Source organism: Globicephala melas, chromosome 3 (genome assembly GCF_963455315.2).
Source record: "Globicephala melas chromosome 3, mGloMel1.2, whole genome shotgun sequence".
Lineage (NCBI taxonomy): Eukaryota > Metazoa > Chordata > Mammalia > Artiodactyla > Delphinidae > Globicephala > Globicephala melas.
In genome coordinates, this window is record NC_083316.1 from 171,046,350 (window position 1) to 171,068,634 (window position 22,285).

The window sequence follows — 22,285 nt, forward strand, 5'->3', positions numbered from 1 at the left end:
AAAAGGGATGACTGGCCAAACATGCCCAGGACCGATACAAGTCCTGGAGGTCCATTCCAAAACTCCACCCGGGAATTCTGTGCTCCCAGAAAAAGGCCCGTCCATCTGAGGAATATTAACGGCCAGGCACAGTGTCCTGAGTCCAGCATTTACCCACGAGGACAGACAGATGCAGCAAAGGCCACATGGAGAGATGCCCAGCCCTGCGGCAATCGACAAAATAGGAAAGAAAACCACTCCAAGAGAAACCTGTTGGTTCCTGAGAAAGTTAGAGTCACCATGTGGCCCTGCAATTCCACTCCTGGGCCTTCACTCAAGGACTCAAAAGCAGGGACTCAAAGAGACACTTGTGCACCAGTGTCCACGGCAGCACGATTCACAATGGCCAGAGTGTGGGAGCAACCCGAGTGTCCACCAGCGGATGGACACACAAACACATGTGTCCCTCCACACACAGGGCGTCACGCAGCCACGGAAAGGAGAGAAGCCCCGACACCCGCTACCACGTTGGTGGACCCTGAGACCACGATGCTCAGTGAGAGAAGCCGCACACAGAAGGACCCACGGTGTGTGACTCCACTGATGGGAAACGTCCAGGACAGGCCGATCCACAGACACAGAGTGGGTTTGTGGCTGTAGGGGCCGGGGAGTTTCTGTTTGGGAAGATGAAGCAGCTCTGGCGAGTGATAAGGGGGATGGCTGCACCACGCTGTGAATGTACTTAATGTCACTTGACTGTACACTTTTAAATGGTTAAAGGCTAACTGTTATGTTATATTTCTGTTAACACGTATACATAAAGAGAAAACCTCCGAGGCCCGGGGTCTCAGTGATGAGTAGATGCCCCAGATGGGGGTCTAAGCCCACAGCCCCTGTCTAGATTCGGACGAAGGAGGGTCTCAAATTCTGAACAGAGTCATGCGTCTGATTTTGCCCATCACGGTGCAGGGAGAAACGCCCACCCCGCGGTGGGTTTCCAGGGCTCTCCCGTAGGCCCGGCGCCCTCCCCATCATGGCCGGAGTCCCCATGTCCTCTTGGAGAAGGCTCTAGCATGTGTAGGCAGGACAGGCCTGGGGGAGCCTCAAAGCCTTCCACTCTCTGGGCTCCTCCCGGATGGATAGAAGAAGAGACTGAGGTTCCCAAGGGCTGGAGGGACTCTCCCAAATTAGCAGAAAGCCGTAAACCCCAGCGCTGGCCTGGCCGCACTGGGCTCCCTGTTTTGGGACTCACTGCGAATTGGCTCTGTTCTGAGCAGCCCCCTGAGGGAAGAGCTACAGCACCGCGCCTGCCGGGTGACCCAGGCCTTCCACTTCGGGGAATTGATCCCAAGGAAATCATCCAAGAGGAAGAGAAAACAATTAAAAAGTGATTTGTAACAAGATGTTCACAGCAGCTTGGTCTTCCAGAGCCAAGGTTGGAAGGGACCCAACGTCTAAGACCGTGGTGACAGCAGCCAGACCTGGGCTCCCGCCCACTGGCAGGTGTGACCTTGGGCAAGTCCCTGCAGCCCCTGGGAACCTCAGTCTCCTGTCTGTCCGGGAGGAGCCCAGGGAGTGGCAGGCTTTGAGGTTCTCCCCCACCCCCGGCTCTGTCCGCCCACATGTACTGGAGCCTTCTCCCAGTGGCCATGGGGACTCCAACCATGATGGGGAGAGCCCGGGAAACCCATCTCGGTGTGGGGATGGAGACCTTGAGAGCTGAAAGGGTTGACATGATCTGGGGTGAGTGTTAAGGGCAAAACCCAAATGACTGCTCCAAATTCAAGACCTTCCTTTGCCTGAATCCAGACAAGGTGTTGGGCTCAGACCTTCCTTTGCCTGAATCCAGACAAGGTGGGGCATCTACTCATCCTCAAGACCCCCAGGGGCCCAGCCCCAACCTGACTGAGGGGCCGCACCCGCCTAGTCCCCATTTCCACCACCAGAGCTTCCACGGCAGTGGACGCTCACGCCCAGGGACAAAGCAAGCAGGAAGGCCAGGGGCACGAGCCTAGAAACCAAGGGGGGGCGGTTAGAAACCATCTAAATCGGGGGGCCTAGAAACTACCAGGGTCGGGTAGCCACAGCGTAAACGGCCAGGATGAAGACGGCCTCCTCCTTCACAGGCGACTCGTCCTAGACGTTCCCTCCTTTTGTTCTGGGGGCGGGGGGTGGGGGTGCAGGCACCACACTTCCCCACTGACAGACCAGCCAGGGAGGGGTGCAAAGACCTGAAAGCCAGCCTGCCGCCCCCAGGCCTGTGGCCCTTGGTCCTCCTGGAATTGGGTAGGAGGAGGGGAAACTGAGGGCTGGGGCAGAGGATCCAGGTCCCTCTCCCCAGCACCCCCTTTCCTCGCCCTGCCCGCCCCCTTGGGCTGTGCATCCCAGGGCTAATCACTGTCCTTCTCTGAGCCACAATGCTTCCTCTGCCCAACTTTGGCAGCCCCTCCCGCATCAGGCTGCCCCAGAGACCCCTGGGACCCAGAGACCCCTGGGACCCAGAGACCCCTGGGACGGGGTCGGGGCCTGCAGGGGCCTGAGTCAGCCCTCAGCCACCCAGGGCCTTCAGGGACAGTAATTAAACCTCGTATTGAAAAGTCCTTCCTAACAAACAACGGGCCCCGTCGGGAAACACTCAGATCCCGCTTCCTGCCTGTGCCAGGACAGGAGCTGGGCCCTGAGAGACCAGCAAGGCCGGGGCTCCTGGTGGGGTGTGGGGGCTCAGCGGCAACGACCCCCAGCGCCCTGTAGACAGGAGAGCCTGGAACCCTCTCCCAGGCGCCACACCCACATGGCTCTGATGTCAGCGGGGCCCCCACTGTGGGCCCAGCTCCCGCTCCAGCAGCTGCCCCGACCCTTCTCTCTGCGCAGACGGAGAAACCCAGGTGGGAAGTGGTGAAATGACGGAACCCAGGCGGCCAGACCTCCAGGCCACAGCTCAGGACCATGCTGTCACCCTCCCGTCTCCAGCACTTGGGGCCCCTCCAATTCCAGAAGCTGACACGCAGCCCTATGCTTCCAGGACCAGGCAGGGCAGGGCCGAGGGGCAGGGGCGTCCCGGGAGCTTGAAGTGGCTGCTCAGGGACGCTGTTAACAAGGGTAGCGGCTCCCTCCCTTCAGGGTCAGAGAACCAAGAACCAGGCTGGAAGCAGTCCAGGAATTACCTATCGGATCGGGCAAATCCTAGGGGATTAGGGGCCGGGAAGGGAGGGGGGGTCAGGGATTAAGGATGAGCTAGGGATGGATTATTAGGACCTGAGCCCTCGGATGTGAGTTACGGATCCCAGGCAGGTGTCAGGGATTGGGAAACTGAGACTCCTGCAGGGGAAGATTCCTGAGCGATCCCAAGACAGGGCAGGCTGTGGGGCTGACTGTGTGCAGGCCTGGGGGACATGTGGGGACCAGACAGACCCGGCCCTCCCTCAGGGCCCCCAGCCCAGGGGGGAGACAGGCGTTCCACACAGACAGATAAATGAGTGGGAGGCTTCAGAGGGGCCACTTTAGCCAGGGTGGGCTGGGACGGCTTCTCAGAGGAAGTGACGTGTGGGTGGATAATGGAGAAGGGCCGCTAGGCAGAGTGCGGGCACTGCACCCTGGGCGGATGAAACGGCAAGTGCAAAGGTCCCGTGGCTGCATGGAGTTTGCCTTTCGGGGCGGCCGGGAGGCCTGGGGCTGGAGCAGGGGTGTGAAGGGAGGTGAGAAGGGGTGAGAGGGGGTGGGAGCCGGGCTCTGCAGGGCCGTGGAGGCCACGGCCATGAAGGTTTTAAGTGAGAAGGACGAACGTGAATCTTGAGATGCCCCTGCCGGCAGCCGGAAGGCAAGGAATGGGCAGAGGGCGGCGCCCAGGGAGGAAGTGGGGTAGCCTGTGCTCTTTGCATGTGGGTTGGGCTTGCTGATGGGGGAAGGAGGCAGGGTCTGTCCTGAGCAAGTGGGTGGCTAAGGAAGGCCCCCCAGTGTCCCCCTGAACCCCCAGGTCATGGATGTTGAAACAGGGGGTGTGGGGGTGTGACTTTTTAAAGCAGTTAATTCAGGGGCCAGGAACTCCAAATTCTGGCAGGAAACCAATGGAGAGAGGAGAGGGGCCTCGGCCACCTCAGGCCCCTGACCCCTCACAGGGACCATGGAGCGTCCTTCCTCCCAGCCGGGTGGGCCCTGGGCCTCAATCCTCCCACCTGGGAAATGGGCATGTCCACCAACCCCCACTCTGAGTGCCTTCATGCTGGATTCAGAACCGGGGAAACCCTGGCCCCCGCCCCTCACCACCGCCCCAACTTGGGATCATTCAGGGTTTATTCTCATGAGCTGATGCATCCTGATCTCCCGCTAATCCGTAGGGCCATCTGGGGCAGGAGAAGTCCTCCAGCCCTGTTGGATCTTCAGGCCAGCCCCTCCACCACCCCAGGCCCTCAGGGACCCCACAGGATGTCACACAGATACAGGTCAGCATCCACCTGTCCTGGCTTTGTCTAAGCTCCGCTGAGGGCCAGGAAAAGGACCCACTTATCTTTTCCCCACAAACCAGGCCTCCCGGTGGTACACAATTCGGGAACATTGAACTGAGATTCGGCAGCAGCAGCAGGAGAGACTCAGGTCAGACCTCAGAAGCACTTACAGACTCGGGAACGGGAAGAAAGGCCGTGGGAAGCCACTTGCCCACACTCTCTCTAGGGAGATGAAGCCTCTACCCCCCCGACCTGCCCACGCTCCCACACGGCCACGGCTGCCTTGACCACCAAGTGACCACCAACTAAGGAGGTGTTGAAGTGGCAGAAAAAGCGGACTGTCCAGAACGGGCGGTGGGGAGTTGCAGCTGGGCCCTAGCTGCCTGGGGCACCACCACCCACACCCTCCCCTCTGAGCTCTCCTCCTTCCCGGGAAGCCCTCTCTCTGGCCTCTAGAGCCCGGGGTGGCCAGGTGAAGGAGTTAACTGTATTTCTTCGTCATACATTTTTGGGGGCAGGGGCAGAAGATCCTGCCAGGGCCCCAGGACCTCCGGGAGGCAGTGGCCCAGGCTGTGACCCTCCATGCTGGCCCCTTGGCCGCTCTCCCTGCTTTGCTCTGGGGTGGTCTTCATGCTTGTTCTGACTCAGAAATGGACCTCAGGGTGCAAAGAAGGAAAAGCAACCCTCCTGAACCTGAATCCTTCCTGCTGTCCCTCGAACACGCTTCTCCCCTCCCCCACCCCCACGGAAGCTCCTAGAACATCTGTATCCGGGCGCCAGCTGCAGTGCTACTCATGGCCCCATGAAGAAGTGAAGACATGCCTCAGAAAGGGCTGGGGCTGTTCCAAAGCTGCCAGGAAACGGGGCTCACGACCTGACTGGCCTTGCCTGGTACCCATGTGTGCCCCTCGGCAGGTTCCCAAAACCATCCTGGGCCCCGCCCCCGCAACGTGCCAGGCCCCAGGACGCCATGGAGGTGGGGGGGAGAGGCAGGTAAGCGTATCAAGGAAAAAAGGCCGCTTCTGAACGCACGGACCGTGCAGACATCGACCGGAACGAGAGAAATGGGGTGCACCACACATTTGGGGAAACCGAGGCAGGGAAGCCCGGAGAGGACTCCAGGCCATGCACAGCGGGCGCAGGCCTCGCTGCAGACTGCCGCAGCCCCTCTGCAGCCCACTCCTCCGGCCTCGGTCCAGTCACCTTCCTCAAGAGCCCCCCTCCCCGAGGACTGTGCAGACGCCTGCCCTCCCTGGAAGCCCATGTGGCCCGAGGAGCTAGGCGTGACCAAGGCTGTCCCAGTTGACCAAACATGAATTGCTCTGTGCTCCATGCCAGATGGGTGCCGTGCCAATCTGAGCAAAGCTGCAGCTCAAGAAAGTGGAGATGCCATGGCCCTGGGCAGGACCTGGGGCTGGGGGAGAAGCCTTGGTCTCACGGCCCAGTTTCCCTTTTAAGTCATGTCCAGGGCTTACCCGGGCACCAGCGGGGATGGTGTCTGCACCGTCAGGTCATGAGGACAAACGGAGCCAAGTGTGGACAAGCAGACCCAGAAAGGCCTCTCCCTACTGCTCCACAAATGGGTCTTAAAACTAACACCCACACGAACACAGAGATGACCCACGGCTCCCCCTGGGCAGCCCCCTTATCTTGAACAATCCCCAGGATGCCTTTCTCCTCCCACTTCTTCTTGGCCTGGACAGGACATGGCCAGGGGCCAGCTTGCCTGACAGTCCAAAAGTGGAGACTCAGGGGCCAGCCTGCCCAGGAATGAATCCCTGCTCTGCCGGGGACTAGCTGTGTGGCTTTGGGCGAGTGACTTTACCTCTCCGTGACCCCCTCTCCTCGCATGTAAATTTGGGGTAGCTGCGGCAGCCACCTCACATCTGACATGAGGATTGGATCTATATTCTTAAGGTGCTGTGGCCCAAGAGGGGCTCAGGAAGCACTTCTCCGATCATGTGCTTGGGGGGGTCTGTCTCCATATTGAATCCGAGGGGTCTAGAAGGGTTCCCAAAACGTGGGGGGTTGTAGAGGCCCCGCAGCACCCCAGCTTGGCAGGGTCTTAAGGTTTTTACTTTGACTGGCTCACCTAGTCCCAGCTACAGGCCCCACTCATCCCTCCCTCACCCCCATCCCGTTGCTCACCCCCAGTTTACAGTGTATCTGCCCAGGGACCCACGGGCAACTGTGCTGGATGCGCACAAGGCTGGGGACGCCCAGCTCCTTCTCCCAGCAGCCCCCACCCCTTCTGTAGCTGAGAGGAAGCCCAGGGCCACCCACAGCCCTGGATGCTACAGGCGGATGTGCTGGAGGGGACAGAGGAATGGCTACTTTCTGCAGCCACCTCCCCCTGCCCACATGGCCCCCACGTCCCTTTCCAGCCAGCTGACTTTAGCCCCCATTCACAGAGGGGCCAGGTGGGCCAGGGAGCCCTGGAAGTCAAGTTCATCCCCATTTCACAGACTGGAACCATCTGCAGGGGTGCTGAGCCCCCATGCCGGTCGGGCCCATCCAGAGGCACCCCATCTGGGCCCCCGGCCTCTCCCAAAGCCGCCGGTCAAGGCTGCATTCACCTCCCAGGACGGTCTGGGGGTGAGGAGCTGGACTCCTGGACATTCTTCCACCCTCCGTTCCTGAGTTGTGTGCCCCTGGGCCTCCGTTTCCCCAGTTGTCAGGCACAGGGGATATGGAGGGCCAGGGAAAGGCAGAGTCCCACAGCTCCGCTTTCCCAGCTCTGGGGATCCAGGAATCCGACCTCAGGCCTGAGGGAGGCGAGACCCGCGGCGTCATAGGATTCGGAGGCCGCTGGACTGCTGTCCGTGGTGCTGAAACCGTGCCTACCCTAAGATCGTGGCCCGGAGGCCTGGGGAGACCCTCTGCACCCCAACTCACACACCCCAGTCACGGACACATCACCTCACACACACACCATGCACACACCTCACACCCACTGCCCGCTGATGCGCACACACTCCCTCTCTCCCCAACACACACCAGTGATCCGCCATGCAGACACACCCCCCAGAGCACTCGGCCTCTGCCCGCCGCAGTCACATGTTCGTGATCACACACACGGCCTGCAATGATGTGCATCGTTCACACTCCCAGGCCACACAGCGCTCACCCGGGAACGGAACTGCAAACATACGCGGCGGCGTGACACTGCTCCAGCCTTGCTCCGAGGCTTTCCACGCACCAACTGGCTTAATTCACATCAGCATCTACACAACTACTGACACCTGGGCACACCACAAACACACGCGGCTGAGCCTGCTCCGGGCCTTGCTCTGAGCCTTTCCACGGATCAGCCAGCTGAATTCACATCAACATCACCACCACTGACACCTGGGCACACCACCCAGCCGCTGGAGCTGATGCGGCTCAGAGTAGACACAGCCGGGGGACACCAGCACGAACAGTGTCCCCTCCTTGCGCAATACCGAGGCCCAGGGACCCGGAACGCGCCTCCCTGCGGCGTGGGACGCAGGTGGAGACCCTGGGACCCGGCGTGTCCGCTTAACCCTTTCTCCGCCAGCCTCTACGGGGTGCGTCCTTCCCGGGCGCCCTTCCTTCCTCCTTCCTTCCGCTCCGCTGCCTCGCCGGCGCCCACGTTCCCCTCTATTCGTCCTCTCCGCCCCTCCGCGCTCAGACCTTGGTCCTGCGGCCCGTGACGTGCGCCCACCCGAAGGGCGGGGAATGTCAGGCTGCGTGGGAGGGGGCGCGCGCCTCCCAGTGTCCCTCCAAGGGCGGCGCCTCGAGCGCCCAGGTCATTCCGGGGCGGGTCCCGGACGCGCCCGAGGTCACCGAGGGGCCCCGAGGTCACCCGCGGGGCACACCGCCCCGCCCTCTCCACAGCGCTCCCAGGACGACCCTTGTGCGCGTCCGCTCGCCGTGCCCCTCCGCGCTGGCCGGCCGGCCCTCCGGGCGGCTGTACCTGAAGTCGCTATACGGGTGGATGATCCAGGCCCCCGCCGACTTGACGCGCTCCTGCTCCCGCTCCACGGCCTTCTGGCTGCCGAACATCCGCAGCGAGAACTTGTTGACACCCGGCTGCAGGAGCGCGCCGAACTGGCGCTGCATGAAGCTGGCCTGGCTGCCGCGCGACTCCCCCGCCGGGCCCGCCTCCTCGCTGCCCGCCTCGTCCGCCGGCCCCGACCCCGCGCCCGGCTCCGGCGCGGGCCCCGCGGCCGCCCCGCGACACGAGAACGACACCTTAGGCCCCCGCGCCGGGCCCTCGGGCCCCGCGGGGCTGCACTGCGGCTCTCCGCGCCCGCACTCGCCGTTCGGGCTGCCCTTGGCCGTGCTCGCCGCTCCCGGGGTGCCCGGGCGGCCGCACGAGCTGTCTCGGCTGCGGAGTCGGGCCCCCTGGCCGCCCTCGTCCGCCGCCTCCGGGGGCGCCGCCTCGGTCCGGGGCGCCTGCTGAGGGGGCGCCGGCCCGGGGCCCGGAGGGGGCGCGGGCGGCGGCGGCTGCTGCTGCGGGGGCGCGGGCGGCGGCGGCGGCGGCGGCGGCGGCGGCCCCGGCGCGGGGGTCGCGCCCGGGCTTTCCCCTGGCCGCCCGCCGCCCCCGCGCGCGTCCATGGCGAGGCGGCGCCGGGCAGTGCGGAGCGGAGCCGCCGCCGCCGCCGCCGGCCCGAGCCCGAGGGAGGGGGGAGGCGGGGGTAGGGCGGGGCGGAGCCGCGAGGGGCGGAGCCGGGGCCGCGGGGGAGGGGAGGGGGCGGGAGCCCCACCTCTGCCCGCGCACACTCCCGGCGCGCCCCGCACGGGTCCCGCGCCCGGGAAACTGAGGCCGCTGACTCTGGGACGGCCCAAGGTCACGCGGCTCGAGGCCTCGGAGATCCGATCAAGCCTAGTCCCAGAAGGGGAAACTGAGGCCCGCGAAAAAGAGGCACGCGCCCAAGGTCATCGCCGCCGCGCGCGACCTTGACGAGGGGCCTTCTCCTGGCGCTTCAGTTCGCCTCTGTCCAGAGGACACAGCGGGGCGGTAACCACTGACGCTGGGGCTCGGAGAAGTGGAGCCGCCCCCATACTAGCCTCCATCCTTTCTATAGGTTTGAGAATTTCCATAATAAAAGGCCACACGAGCCCTTGCTTTGTCACTTGAGCCCCCGGACAAAGACGTGTTGTGTGGGGAGCGGCAAAGTGGGGTCAGGCCAGGAGTCTCCAGGTCCCACTGTGGTCCCCTCTCCCCCACCTCCTGCATATGAGGAAACTGAGGCCGAATTGGGCCAATAGGAAGAGCCACCCAAGGGTTCTGAGGATCCCCACCTTCAAACAAGGCCCTAAAGTACAGTGGGGGGCGGGGGGGCTCTCCCAAAAGGCTGGTGGGCTTTAAAGTGGGGAAGTGCCCAGGGTCACAGGGGGACCCAGGGTCTGCCACCCCTTCCCACCGGATGCCCACATGTGAGCCCCATTGGGCTACCCCATTTCTCTGCCCCTTGGGCTCAGGCTCCAGCCAGCCCCCGCCCCATAGGCCCCCAGATCTGGAAAAACACTCGAGGCTCTGCTTCTGGGGCTAGAGCCAGGCTGGGGAGTGATTCCTGGCGTCAGGTGACATAGGCCACAGGCCCAGGATTCTTCCCAGCCTCCACTCCCCACCCCAGCTCAACCAGCGCATCCTGCACAAAGGAGAGATGGGGAGCAGAGATAAGGAAAGGCCTGGAGATACAGGGAGAGGGATGGAAGACCACCGCTGGCCTCCAGGGACCCTCTGGCCTTCTTAGCGCTTTCAGGCCTGACATCATATTGGGTGACTTCACCCACCTGGAGGTCAGGACCATGAGGGTGGAGATGTGACATGTCCCTGTGCACAGTAGGTGGGACTCAAGGGCGTTGAGGGATGGGCCCATCTGAACAATGGGTGGGCTGAGCTGGGCCATCTCCTGTCCCCCTGCAGGCTGTCCTGAGCCCTGGGGGTCCTTCCAGCGGCCACCTCTGCTGTGTCTTCAGTCAGACCCTGCCAGACCCACAGCCAGATGGGTGGACAGGCTGGGCCGCCGTCTGCCCTGAGTCTGCGAGAGAGAGAGAGAGGCTGGGCAAGCAGCAGAGTCGGCAGTGCCAGGCTGTGGCCCGCCCAGGCAGCTGTGTGTTCCAGCTGAAGGGGGATCTTTCATGCTCGCCCTGGGAAGATGTCAGTCCAGGCAGGCCGCCAGAGCCCCAGGGCTCTCAGCTGAGAGCAGGGAGGTGCACCCGCAGCCCAGCCCAAGGACCCACCAGGCCTGGAGAGGCAGAATGGCATCCCTCCCCCAGGGACCTGGCCTGGACCTTCAAGTCACAGAGGAGGAGAGGGTCTCAGCCCCTCTCCTGAAGACTCCTCCCCAACACACGGGATCCACCCTGGGCCAGGCGGCCACCAGCCTCTGTCCCTCCCACCCCGTCTCACCACTTGCCCTGGGCCAGAGCATTCTTAGCATTCATTCATTCATTCACTAAATACTTATGAGGCACCTGATGGGGGCTGGGATTCAGAAGTGAACCTCTCAGGCCGCCCCCACCCTGGTGGGGTGACAGTCAACACAGCACGTGTGATGTTTAGCAGACGTTGTAGTGTCCGTTAGAAGGGGGTGAGCTCAACCTGAGCCAGGACAGGGGATGAGGTGTTGGGGGGATGTCTGAGCCTCGCAGAGTGGGTGGTGTCAGAGCCAGGACCTGAGGGGACGATGGAGCCCAGAGCGGCCGGCAGGTGTCGTGGCCTGTGCAAAGGTCCTCAGGCAGGACGGTGCCTGGTTGGTGTGAGGAGAAGGGATACTGAGGACCTGGCGGGTGGGGGGTGTAGGAGATGAAGACCCAGAGGTGGTGGGGGTGGGGTGGGCTGGGGACAAGCCTGGGCAAACAGGAATAAAACCCCAAGTCAGTTCACAGTGAGTGGTCTGTTACCCAAAGCTGCTGGACTCCCACTTCCCGTGGAAGGAAGCCCCAGTCCCTCCCCGCCCAGTTTGCCCCACCTCTTCCTCCCCAGCGCTGGGCTCTGGGCACAGGGGCTTCCAGCAGGCCCAGCTGGCCTGGGCCCGAGGCCTTTGCCCTGCTGTCCCGCCCGCAGCTCCCCTCCCCAGCCTCTCAGCACCTCAACACATGGCCCGTGTTTCCTGCTCAGCTGGGGCGGGTCCAGGTCCAAAGCCCTGGAGCCCACAGTTTGGAGGCCCTCTGACGGCAAAATAGTTAAGAGACCAGGGAGACAAAGCCAGGCCAGGGTCTTGGCAGGCCCCAGGCCAGGGAGGGTTCTCAGAGCTTAAGCACCACCGCCAGACTCAAGCAATGCTGACTGTCCCCTCAGCCTTGTGTGGCGGCCCGAGTGCCCACATGCGCCGCTGACTTCGGAAGGGGGATGACATCTCCCAGTCTGGGCTGCCCGCATGAGCGCCGTTGTACCAGGCAGCGCCCCGGTGTCCAGCCCCGACTGGAGAGTGACCTTACGTAGGGAGCCCCTCACCCAGGCCTGAGTTCCCTGGCATCTGTGCGATGAGGGTGGGGTCCTCGGCGGACCTGGGACTTCCTTTCCCTGTGGACCTCACTCCCTCTGGGACCCCCACACCTCTGGCCCATTCCTCCTCACCTCTGCCCCCTGCTGCCAGGCGAGACCCCTAAATTCGTCTCTCGCTGCCAGCCACCATGGGACCTTGGGGTGCCCTCGGTGTACAACAGAGATGCTCTTCGTCAGGGCCCCAGAGTGGGGGAGGAACGAGGCTGGGGCTTGGGAGGCGCCCCCCCCCCCGATGCCTCCAGCGCAGGCCCCATCCCCATCCTCGAAGGGCTCCCAGTCTGGAGGGCGGTGGGCCCAGGGAAGGGGTGGGCAGCCTGTGCCCCAGAAGGAAGGCACGCCCAGCCCTGCCCCTCTGCCTCAGCGACTGGGACCCCGAGACAGACCCCGGGTCCTGAGCCTCCAGGCGTTTGCCAAAGATGATATCACTGGATCCGGTGACTTCCTGTCCCGCCCCTGGGGAAACTGAGGCAGCTCCAGCGGCTGCATCCAAGAACAGCCCCCAGGGGCACAGGGGGCCGAAGACTTGCCAGTGCTCATCAAATGCTCGGGGAGGGAGACATGCAGAGCCGTCTGCCCAGCGGCCCTGTTTGCTGGTCGGGCTTCTCCTAAAAGCACATGTGGGCAGCGTCCCTCGCTGGGGGCCTGGTCCCCTCTCCACACCACATGCCACCCCCTCCTGTCCCCCAAGGCGCTGCCTGCGGACAATCCCGCACTTTCTGTCTAGACAAAGAAACCAGCAGTCGTTCCCGAGCCCCAAGTGTGTGGGCGCCAGGGGTGCAGCAGGAAGGTGGGCGGAGCCCCAGCTGGGGTGCGGGTGGGGACACACACAGACCCCGAGCAGGGGACACCCTCACGTGCCCTCCAACATCAGGCCCCAGCCTCAGCAGCGTCCCCGGAGAGGAACCAGCCTCGTTGTCATCTTCTTCTGTGCTGGCAGAACCCCCGGACCCATGTACACTGTCAGTGACAACCACATGGCCCAGTGAACAAGCAGGGATGTACATCCTTTGGACCAGAGAAGTTTAGATGGGTGCCCAGGACCGAGGGCCCAGCGTGTCCAGCTAGGGGGCACGAAGGACAGGCAGGGTATCCCAAGACCTCTGTAGACAGGGGCTCCCCTGACTTCCTGGGCCCCAGTGCCCTCAGGGGTGTGCACGTGGTGCCCTCTGGTGGTGGCTGGAGGGAATGGCTGGCCAGCCGCAGCCCCTAGCCCCAGCCCCAGGGCTTCGGGGCCCAGCGGCCTCAGTTCCTGTGAACTGGGAGGCACCTCCTCCAGGTTATGCGGTGCAAGGTCCCCCTAAAGGAACCCCTACTCTCCCCGTGGGCGATCAGGGAAACCAGACCTGCGGGTGACTCCTGAGACACACCTGGTCAGCGGACAGGGGGCAGCCTGGTCCACCCCACCCCCGCCCCTCCCCAGCCCCCAGCTCCTGTCCCGGGGCTGTGGGACTTGCAGGGAAGAGGCCCTCTCCGTCCCCCCTCAGAACCCACTGGGCCTCGAGCCGGTGGCCAGTGGGCCAAGTCTGAAATCTGTCAATTCTTGAGGCTTTGGTACGTTGGGATTTGTTTTCGCCAACGTTGAAAAACGCAGACTTCACACGCGAGCCCAGATTTCTGGCTTCTCTGGAGAGTTAGGAAGAGCTGGCCCAACACTCTGAGACCCCTGCCTCCCCCGAACAGCAGGTGGCTTGAGACCCTCACCCAGACCTGCAGGTCTTGCAGGGCTCCAGGGGGGGACATGGGGTGACCACAGCCCCTGGGTGTGGGAAAAGGGTCACCCTGGACAAGCCCTTTCCCCTCTGGCACTGTTTCCCCAGGTGTGCCCAGTGGGAGGACTAGGTGGTACTTACCGAGTCCCAGGGCTCCGCCCCACCTCCTAGGACTTCCTGTTCCACCCCCACCCCCACCCCCACCCCGCTTCAACCCCACCTATGCTCCCCCATTCGGCCCAGCTACTGGGATGCAGGCTGGGTAAGCAGGCAACCCCCTTCTCCCCGCGGGGGCTGGTGCACAGCTGCTCCTGGGGTTCTCTGGGCTGCCTCCCACCCCCAGCTAGGGTCCCAAGAGGGGCAGCCGCGCCCCCACCCCAGATGTGCCTCGGGACAGACTCCCAGAGCGAGGCCCCAGCTGCTCACCTGCCCCTCAGGCCCCCAAAGGCCCCGGGAGCGTTCTGACCAGGACAGCCGGGTGCCTGGCGGCGGTGGCTGATGGCCGCCCATCCCGACCTGGGGGTCCGCGGAAAGGATGCCCTGGTTTTGTCCAGATACCCTTTGAAGGGCAGAAGCAGGCTTAGAAGAACTGGAGAGCCGGACCACTTCTGTTGCAGTGGTCCGTACACCACTCCCGGCTTTACCCGTCACCCAGCCCCCGTGCACCCTAACCTCGTTACGCCTCACCGGCTGAACCCCCCACGAGCTTTCTTGGTGAGACCCAGGCTCGGCGCAGACAGGAGCCGGGAAAGTATGAGGGGTCAGACTTTATTGGGGAGTAGGAAGGTGGGGTGGGGAGAGAGGCCCATCACAGCGGCTCCTGCTCTGAGAAGAGCAGCTGACACCCTCTTCCCAGGGCGGCCACGTGCTCAGACCTGCAGTGACCCCACAGCACTGGCTTCTCACGGCAGGATGCTTGGCACCGCGGCTCCACCTGGACCTTCTGCAAAGGGCAGGAACTTGGCTCCGGCCCCACACAGCCGAGCAGTCTCAGGAGGTGGACCTGGGGCGGGAGCCTCAGAACAAGGGCCGTCTGGCCTCCACACCCAGACCAGGAGACCAACAGCCCAGGGGACGCAAGGGGACGGATGGTGGGGGTGGCAGGGGCCTCACACAAACCTCACGACTCCCCTGGGGGGCTCACGAGATGGTTAAAAAAGAAAAGCAAAGCCCTAAGGGACAGAATTCTACACACAGAAAACCCTAGTTTCGTTTTTCTTTAAAAAGGTGAGAAAACGTGTGATTTGAATGCACAACACGGTTTGCTTTTGTCAGGTGGGTTTCCGTGGGGTTGTGCAAACGCTGGGATGGGCGCCTACAGACTCGTCCTGGGGGTGGGGGGGAGAGGGGCGGGGCGCTTGGACCAGCCTCAGGAGCAGGAGCCCCGCGCCCTCGGCCGGCCCGCCCTCCCCCCCTCACCTCTCAGCTGGAGTTCCTCTGGCGAACGTTCTTGTCTTTGTCGTTCACGTGGTGCCCGCTGCTCTTCCTGGTGACAGGAGGACCAGACAGCTGCCCCTCACGCCTCCCAGCTCTGCTCAGTGACCCGCCCACCCCCAGCAAGGCAGGGACTTACAGTGGAGCAGAGCCGGCGTCCTCATCTGTGCAGGTGCACAGCCACATGCAAGAGAGGAGGACGGGCTGTGAGCGGCGGTCTGCACACCAGGCCATGCACGGGGTGGCCCCATCCCACGGGGCGCCGCCCTCAGCCTCCCTGACTGCAATGTGGGGGCTAGCCCGCCCCAGGACACGCACCCTCACGTGAGCTGTCTAGGGTCTCAGTGTGAGAGGCACCTGGGGGCCCTGCCTGGCCCCCAGCCCCGCACCCCAGTGGCCCCATCACACAAGGCCAGGGGTTTACTTGGTGCCACAGCCCTGGGCCCAAAGCAGTCTCCACAGGCGGAGACCAAGCCCATGGAGGAGCACTGACCGCAGAGGACGCCTGCTGGCAGCCCAGTGAGGAAACAGGGGCAGGTGAGGCCGTAAGGGCTGACACACACCCCCAGCCAGGGAAAGGGGCGGGTGCCCCAGGGAGGCCCCGGGACACGGTGGCCAAGGGGGCTAACCCTCAGGCCTACACTCCCGGACAGCGGCCCCGGCCCCAGGGGTCCCCCCGCCGGGAGGGGAGCAGAGGGCGTGTGGGGCCGGCTCACCGTCTAGGACCTCGTCTGGCTTCCGCCGCTTCTCGTAGATGAAGATGATGGTGACCAGCACGAGCACCTCGGCCACGATGCCCAGGAAGGGCCAGAGGGCGGCGAAGCGGTTGCGCACGCGCAGCGTGATGACCACCTGGCCAGAGCCCTCTGAGCTGGTGCCGTTGCACACGTACTTGCCGGGGTCTGAGCTCAGGTCCAGGTCTGGGATATGCAGCTCCGTCCTGGTCTCCGAGGAGACCACGAAGAACTTGTGCTGGGAGCTGTTAGTGATGGCCTGGTCCCCAGAGTCGGTCATCTTGGACCACTGCCAGTTTGCGACGGGCGGGAAGGAGTCTGACTTGCAGGCCAGCACCACAGTCTCCCCCTCGGTGGCGTGCTCCGACTTCTTCACCGCCTTGACGCTGGGGGGCCCTGCCGGGAGGAGGGCGGGCTGGAGCCTGACCCTGGGGCAGCGGGGCCGGAGATGGAGCTGCCCTGCCCGCCTCCACCCCAGCCCCTCAGGCCCGGGGCCCCCAGGAGCCCACCCTTCACTTGCAGGTCGGTGCGGCCCGCATGTTCTGGAAGGAAGATGCAGGAGTACTGGCCCGAGCGGTCGTCCGAGTCCACGCTGCAGGCAGAGGCCGTGAGCGGGGTGTGAGCCGAGAAGCTTCTGTCCAAACCCTGCCGGGCGGGGGCGGGAACGGGGGGGGTGCCTCCCCGGGGAGGAGGGACCAGGAGGTGCAGGTGCGGCAGGCAGCTTACCCCACAGCCACATCCAGGAGCCCTGGGCTTCCAGAGCCGCTCCTCCCCCCAGACAAGGCTCCGCAGTGGCCCCGGCGGTGCTCAGAACCCAGCGAGCCAGGGACCGGGGTCCCCAACGCGCCGGAAGGAGGGACGGGTCTTGGAGGTGGTCACGTCTGGCAGCCACTGGACCCTCCCTGCATCCCGGGCCTCAGCTGTCTCCAAACCCCCGTCTGAGCCAGTTCCCAACTTCTGTCCAGAGCCAGCCCACCGACTACAACCTCCGTACTCGCTGACCAGAGGCCCTTGGAGACCAGGCAGGCCCCGCCTTTTGCTGCTGGGGCAGCCTCACTCACTCATACTCCGTCCTCAGGCCGGGCAGCGCGTCCTCCTTCAGCACCTTGCCCCCCTTCACCCAGCGGTGGCCCACGATCTCGGTGGCGCTGTGATTCAAGGCGCATGTGAGGCGGGTTCTGGAGCCATCATCATCGATGGAAGTCCAGATCGTGCTCCCTGGGTAGCCAGAGGAGAGAAGAGAACAGTGTCAGGGGAGAACCCAAGGAGCCTGACACTTCTCCCAACCCCAGCTCCCCAGAGGGAGAGAAGCCAGGGCTGGTACCCAGAGTGCAGAACCGCATGGGGCTCCTGGAAGGCCCTCCCCTCGGGGTCTGGGGCAGGATTCTGCCAGGAATTGTCCTAACTGGCTGGGCCTTGGGCGTGGGAACAGCAGCAGCGCCCACCCCGGCCCCAGAACAAGGACCAGGGCAGCGACTGCTGGGTCCAGCCCCGCAGCCCCGAAAGGCCTTTTCGGAAAGTTGAAGTCCATCACCACCCAGGTCACCACCCCCGCTCTGGGTAGTCTTGCATGTTCCCCCTCTCTCCCACAACCAAGGGAAGGCCACCGGGGTGGGTGGGACAGGTGTGCTCAGGCCATGGGGGCCAGGGGGCTGCAGCGGCCCCGTCCTGGAGGTGCCTGCTTCTCAGAAGGCCGCATGTGCCCCAAACCTCCATACAAATGACAGGCTGTCCTCCTGCCTGGGACGCTGGGGCGACTCCCAGCAGCCCTTCCTCTCAATTTCCAACCAGGCAAGGCTCCCCATTCATTACGACCTTCTCTTGAGGAACCGAAACGTGAAGCCGGTTAGAAGCAGACAGTGAGAAGCACGCTGACAGTTCTGGAGATGGGAGACTGGGCTCGAGCTGGGGAGGGCTCCTCTCCAGGGACCAGGGGCAGGAGACCCCAGACCTCTGGGCGTTCAGGGAGGGGGCCGGGACGGCAGACCAGAATGAGGACCCCTTTGCTGGGGGTCAGGCCGCACCTCCAGGTGCTGACCTTCAGTGAACGTCCACACCAGAGCCCTATCCCAGGGCTGGGAGCAGGTGTCCTGGGGATACTCCTGTCAAACCACCCGGGATCCCGGGGCAGCTGTCCTTGGGGACAGTGGGGACTTTATAAAGTCGCGTCCAAGACACAGTGGTGTCTACCAGGAAGCGCCTGTTTCTCCAGAACCGTCACCCACACCCACGCACCCACGCACCCGAGGCAACCCTTGGAGAAGGCCACGCCCACAGGACTTGGGCACAGAGGGTGCAGGCCCAGAGGCCTCTGGCATAAAATCAGGCGAAAGCAGAATCAGGACTGCGCTGGAACGGTTCAGCCAGTAGGGATGCAGCCAGGCCGCGGGGCCCCAGCGCCCACCGGGCAGGCCGCCACCCCGGACCCCCGCTCCCTCACTGGGGTCACACGGTGACTTCCGACGGCACAACTGCGTGAGCACAGACTAAGCACGTGAAGCCGAGCAGAACGACCGCAGGTCACGACCCCCGGCTGGACCTGGCGGCAGGAGCCCTCCGGCTGACGCCCAGTGATCCAAACCGGGCTCCCCCGTCCTCACGGACTCCTCAGCCGCTAAGAAAAGTAAAGCTCAAATCCCAGGACAGACTTCACAGCTGGGCCGCTTTCTGGAACGACTGCGGGCAGAGCGCACATCTCCTTGGGCGTCTGAGATCCCGCCTGGGCCTGTGTGTTAGGTCCTGGGTGGGCTGGCCACACGCAGGCCCCTGCGCCCCGGCGGCATTCGGGTCCAGAGGACGCCAGCCTCCTTCGGGTGGAAGAGGCAGGACCCAAGGCCAGCCCGTGCACAGAACACGTGCAGGGCCCGGCGGGGCCTCTTCCTGAGCCGCCAGTCCTCACCACCCCGCCTCTGGCCACCTGCTGGCTCTTCCTTTAAAAGAGGACAGGACGTCTCAGAAGTCCGGGCCAGCAGGGACTGAAGCAAAGGAGGCCCCTCTGCAGCTCCAGGTGCTCCCCGCTCCTGGGGGCACAGCCGCGGCAGTGCCCGCACGTGTGCACGGACACATAGGTGTAGAGGCATACGCGGCACATGTGTACGTACCGGCCGTGTAGGAGAGCACACAAGGCTGGCCACAAGGCCCCGGGGACAGACGGACCTTCACGTCCGCCCACTGGTCACTCAGGCCTCAGGCCAGGCGGTTACAGGCAGACAGGGGCGTGAGGATGGACCTCTGCGTCACTTTCACCAAAGGCCTCCAGAAACCCGCATTTCTCCGTCAAGATTTCCCAAGACTGCAGAACCAGCAGCTCCGTACAGAGCTGGGAGGTGAGTCAGGGCAGAAAGTAAGGCCAGAGGCGGCGCTTTGCCCAGACAGGGCCTGCCTCTGCACCCTAGAGCCTCGGACAGGGGTGCTCAGGCAGGTCTTACCCAGGCCCCACCCTGCCTCCTGGAGGAGAGACGAGTGCCCGCAGGACTCCTCCAGGTGGCACCAGGGCGGGGTGCCTCAGCTCTCAGAGAGGGGCAGAGGTGGGCCCCAACTCCACCCATCCCAGGTGTCTGCAGAGGCCAACGGGCTGGCCAGCCTCGCCCAGGAGAGCCCTCCCTGCCTGAGGCCCCGCAGGCCGACACCCCTGTCCTGGCCAGAGGGACACACGCAGCAAGGGAGCCAGCCCATCCGCCCCAGTGACCTGCCACATGCCGGTCACCCATCCTCAACAGGCCAGGTCACTCCAAGTGGGGTGCCGGGTTGTGGCCCCCAGGGCCACCACAGAGACTGCTGCCACAGGGGACGTAACATCTGTGACACTGACAGGTCACTGGGACAGGGCCATTAGAAAGAATGCCTCAAAATGCTCCTCAGGGGGCAGTGATGGAAAGAGGGTGAAAAGCCCACCCTCCAGAACCCCCAGCCACGCCCAGTGCCCAGGAGGCCCGGGGCAGCACCCCAAGAACTCACAGGGGCCCCGGCCGTGCACAGGCAGGCCCTCCCAGAGCCCTGGGAACCCGAGAGTGCCTGACCCTCCTTCCCGACCACGTGACTGCAACCCATGTTCTCAAGTAAAGTCACCTTCATCTAAAAACAGCCACCCCTCCTCTGTGCCCACTCGGCAGCCGGGCTGGGCAGGGCGCAGGGCCAGGCAGGCCTCGGGTACACATCCTGGGGGGAGCTCTCGGGACGAGGCGGTGGCCAGGAGAGACCGCCTCTGGGAGGTCAGCCCCGGGCTGCTCACCGCTCTAATCCTGCGGGCGGGGGGCTCCGGCCCCTCACCCGAGGCTCAGAGAGGGAACCAGCTAGCAAGCCCATGTCTGCCCGCCAGCCCCGCCAGGACCACAGGGCCCTGCATGGCCTGGAGAACAGGGCTCTCCCAGGAGGAGGGACATCCTGGGGCCTCAGGCAATGGGGCCCCCCCCACGAAGACACCTGCCCCAGCAGAGTTGCCCGAGGCAGGTTTCTGGAGAGCTGACCTGGCCAGGAAAGGCGAACTCACTCACCCCAGGCAGAAAAAGGACACGAGACCCAGACTTTCAGGTCTTTCCCAGAGTCCCTGGGAAAGGTGGAAAGTGAAAAAGGGAGGACAAGGCACAGATATAGCCCCAGGGGGATTCAGACTCAGCGTAAATAAACCAGGACCGCCCACGGCACACACCCACGTGGTGTGAGTGTTTAAGAGCAACCCCACAGACAAGGGTGATGGATCGGAGCTGTGCCCCCAGCAGAACACCGGGGGCCATCCTTCCCCGCTGGCTGGCGAGGGCTGCGTCTAAAGGGCTCACGCTGCCGGGCACTCACCTCGCCTGCCAGGGGCCCTGTCCAGAGGGCGGTCAATAAATGGCCGTTTTGATTATGAGGCAAAAGAAAGAGGCGAACTGAGATCTAAAAGTAGGTCAGCAGTAAGCCGGTGAAGCTTCTCTAAGGGGCAGCCCCTCCCACGCCCTAGGGCAGCTGCCACCCCTCTCAGAGCCCACCTGCTCCTGCCCCCAAGGTCTGCACTTTGTTCTCTACACGCTGGTCACTATAAATCGTTAACCCAGAACCAAACGGGAAGTCGTGCTCCATACAGGAAAAAAAAAATCTCTCTTTCAGGCAAAAGAGAGGCTGCCCTGCTTTCTCCCAGAAAAGCACGCCTTAACCCATTTTGCTGTGAGCATTCTCTAAACCACGTCTGCCCACCCAACAGGCTGCCCCTCCCGTGAGGAGCTCCGTTTGAGAGTCTGTAAAAACAGTCCCCCCACAGTTCCTGCTCTGAGCCGGGGGTGCTCACGGTGATCTTAGAACACCTCCCCTCCCGGCCGGGGCCTCTTTCCACCCCTGTAAAAACAGGAGGGCGGACCAGCCTCCACCTTCTTCTGGGCCCCGAAATCAGACAAAAACGAAGGAAGAAGAGTGTATGCCTCCCCACAAGGGTTTAAGTGTTCGGGCGACTCCAGGGACAAGTGCAGAGCCAGAGCGAGACACGGGACCTAAATCCCGGGAAGAAGGACAATCCCTCCGGCCGGAAAGCCGACCCGGCTCAGGGGCCGTCACGTGCCTGGGTGCCCGCGCCCCCGTGAGGACAAGAGCCCACCTCCCGGATGACAGCCAGGGCCTGGGCGCCCGGGGGCTCCCCTGCGGCCCCCGCCCAAGCATTCCGCGCAGGAAAGTCCCTCCTAAGCTGCCTCGCTTAGGTCGGCTTCAGCTCGGAGTCTCCCTCCCCACCACCCCCCGGGCTGGGCCTCCCTCCACCGGCCGGGCTCTCCTCCCTCTCGCCCGGGCTGAGGTCTCCCCTGGAGCAGAGGGCGGGCCGCCCCCAGCCAGGCCAGACCACCAGCAGGCTTCGCGCCCCCACCCCAAGGTCCTCACCTGCCCCGAAGCCGCCCTGAGCGCTCAGCAGCACAAGCCCCAGCATGAGCCGCACAGCCGCCATGTCCCACCGTCCCGCCGTCCCGCCGTCCCCACGCAACCGCCGCCCGCGGCGCTATAAGAACCGGACAGCCGCCGGGCGCGCGCACGCAGGCGGCGTCGCGGGGGGGGGGGCGCACGGTGAGTCGGCCACCACCTGCGCACGCGCGCGGACGCATGTACGCACGCGCGGACCCGGCTGACTCGCGCTACGGAAGCTGAATGGGCGGCGCCACGTGAGAACCCGGGTGGGCCGCGCGCTGCGGCCAGGGGCGAGGCTACGTTGCTAGGAAACGGGGCGGGGCCTGCGAGACCGGGCGGGGGCCAGCTGTCCTTCCTAGTTTGACTTAAGACCTTAACTTTACGCTCAAAGTGTAAATTTCTCAACTTATGTGGTTTGCCATAGTGCAAAAAATTTAAAAAGAATCGAGGGAGGAAAAAAAAAGAATCGAGGGAGGCGATGGGGATCCCCGTGAACAGGTGGGATGTGTCCCCTGGGGTGAGGCTGCCAGATTTAGCAAATAAAAATTGCTGGACAGCAGTTAAGTTTGAGTTTCAGGCAGAGAATGAATAATTTCTTAGTGTAAGTGTCCCGTGCAGTGTTTGAACACAGTTTTGCAAGGAAAG

The 22,285-nt window shown here is 63.9% G+C and overlaps 2 protein-coding genes across 2 annotated transcripts in view; both read right to left on the reverse strand.

Moving 5' to 3' along the window:
- The window catches only part of HCN2 (hyperpolarization activated cyclic nucleotide gated potassium and sodium channel 2), a 21,365-nt gene extending 12,363 nt beyond the window's left edge, over nucleotides 1-9,002 (reverse strand). The window contains exon 1 of the mRNA XM_030845686.2: nucleotides 8,359-9,002. Within this exon, the coding sequence (XP_030701546.2) occupies nucleotides 8,359-9,002 (644 nt within the window). The remainder of the gene's footprint in view (nucleotides 1-8,358) is intronic.
- Nucleotides 9,003-14,362: 5,360 nt separating this feature from the next.
- On the reverse strand, nucleotides 14,363-21,778 carry BSG (basigin (Ok blood group)). The gene is made up of 7 exons (XM_030845606.2): nucleotides 21,620-21,778; nucleotides 16,840-16,996; nucleotides 16,288-16,370; nucleotides 15,761-16,174; nucleotides 15,184-15,208; nucleotides 15,030-15,096; nucleotides 14,363-14,553 (listed from the first exon to the last, which is right to left on the reverse strand). Exons 1-6 carry the CDS (start codon nucleotides 21,681-21,683, stop codon nucleotides 15,033-15,035), a joined length of 807 nt encoding a protein of 268 aa, XP_030701466.1. The 5' UTR covers nucleotides 21,684-21,778; the 3' UTR covers nucleotides 14,363-14,553; nucleotides 15,030-15,032.
- Nucleotides 21,779-22,285: the final 507 nt, after the last annotated feature.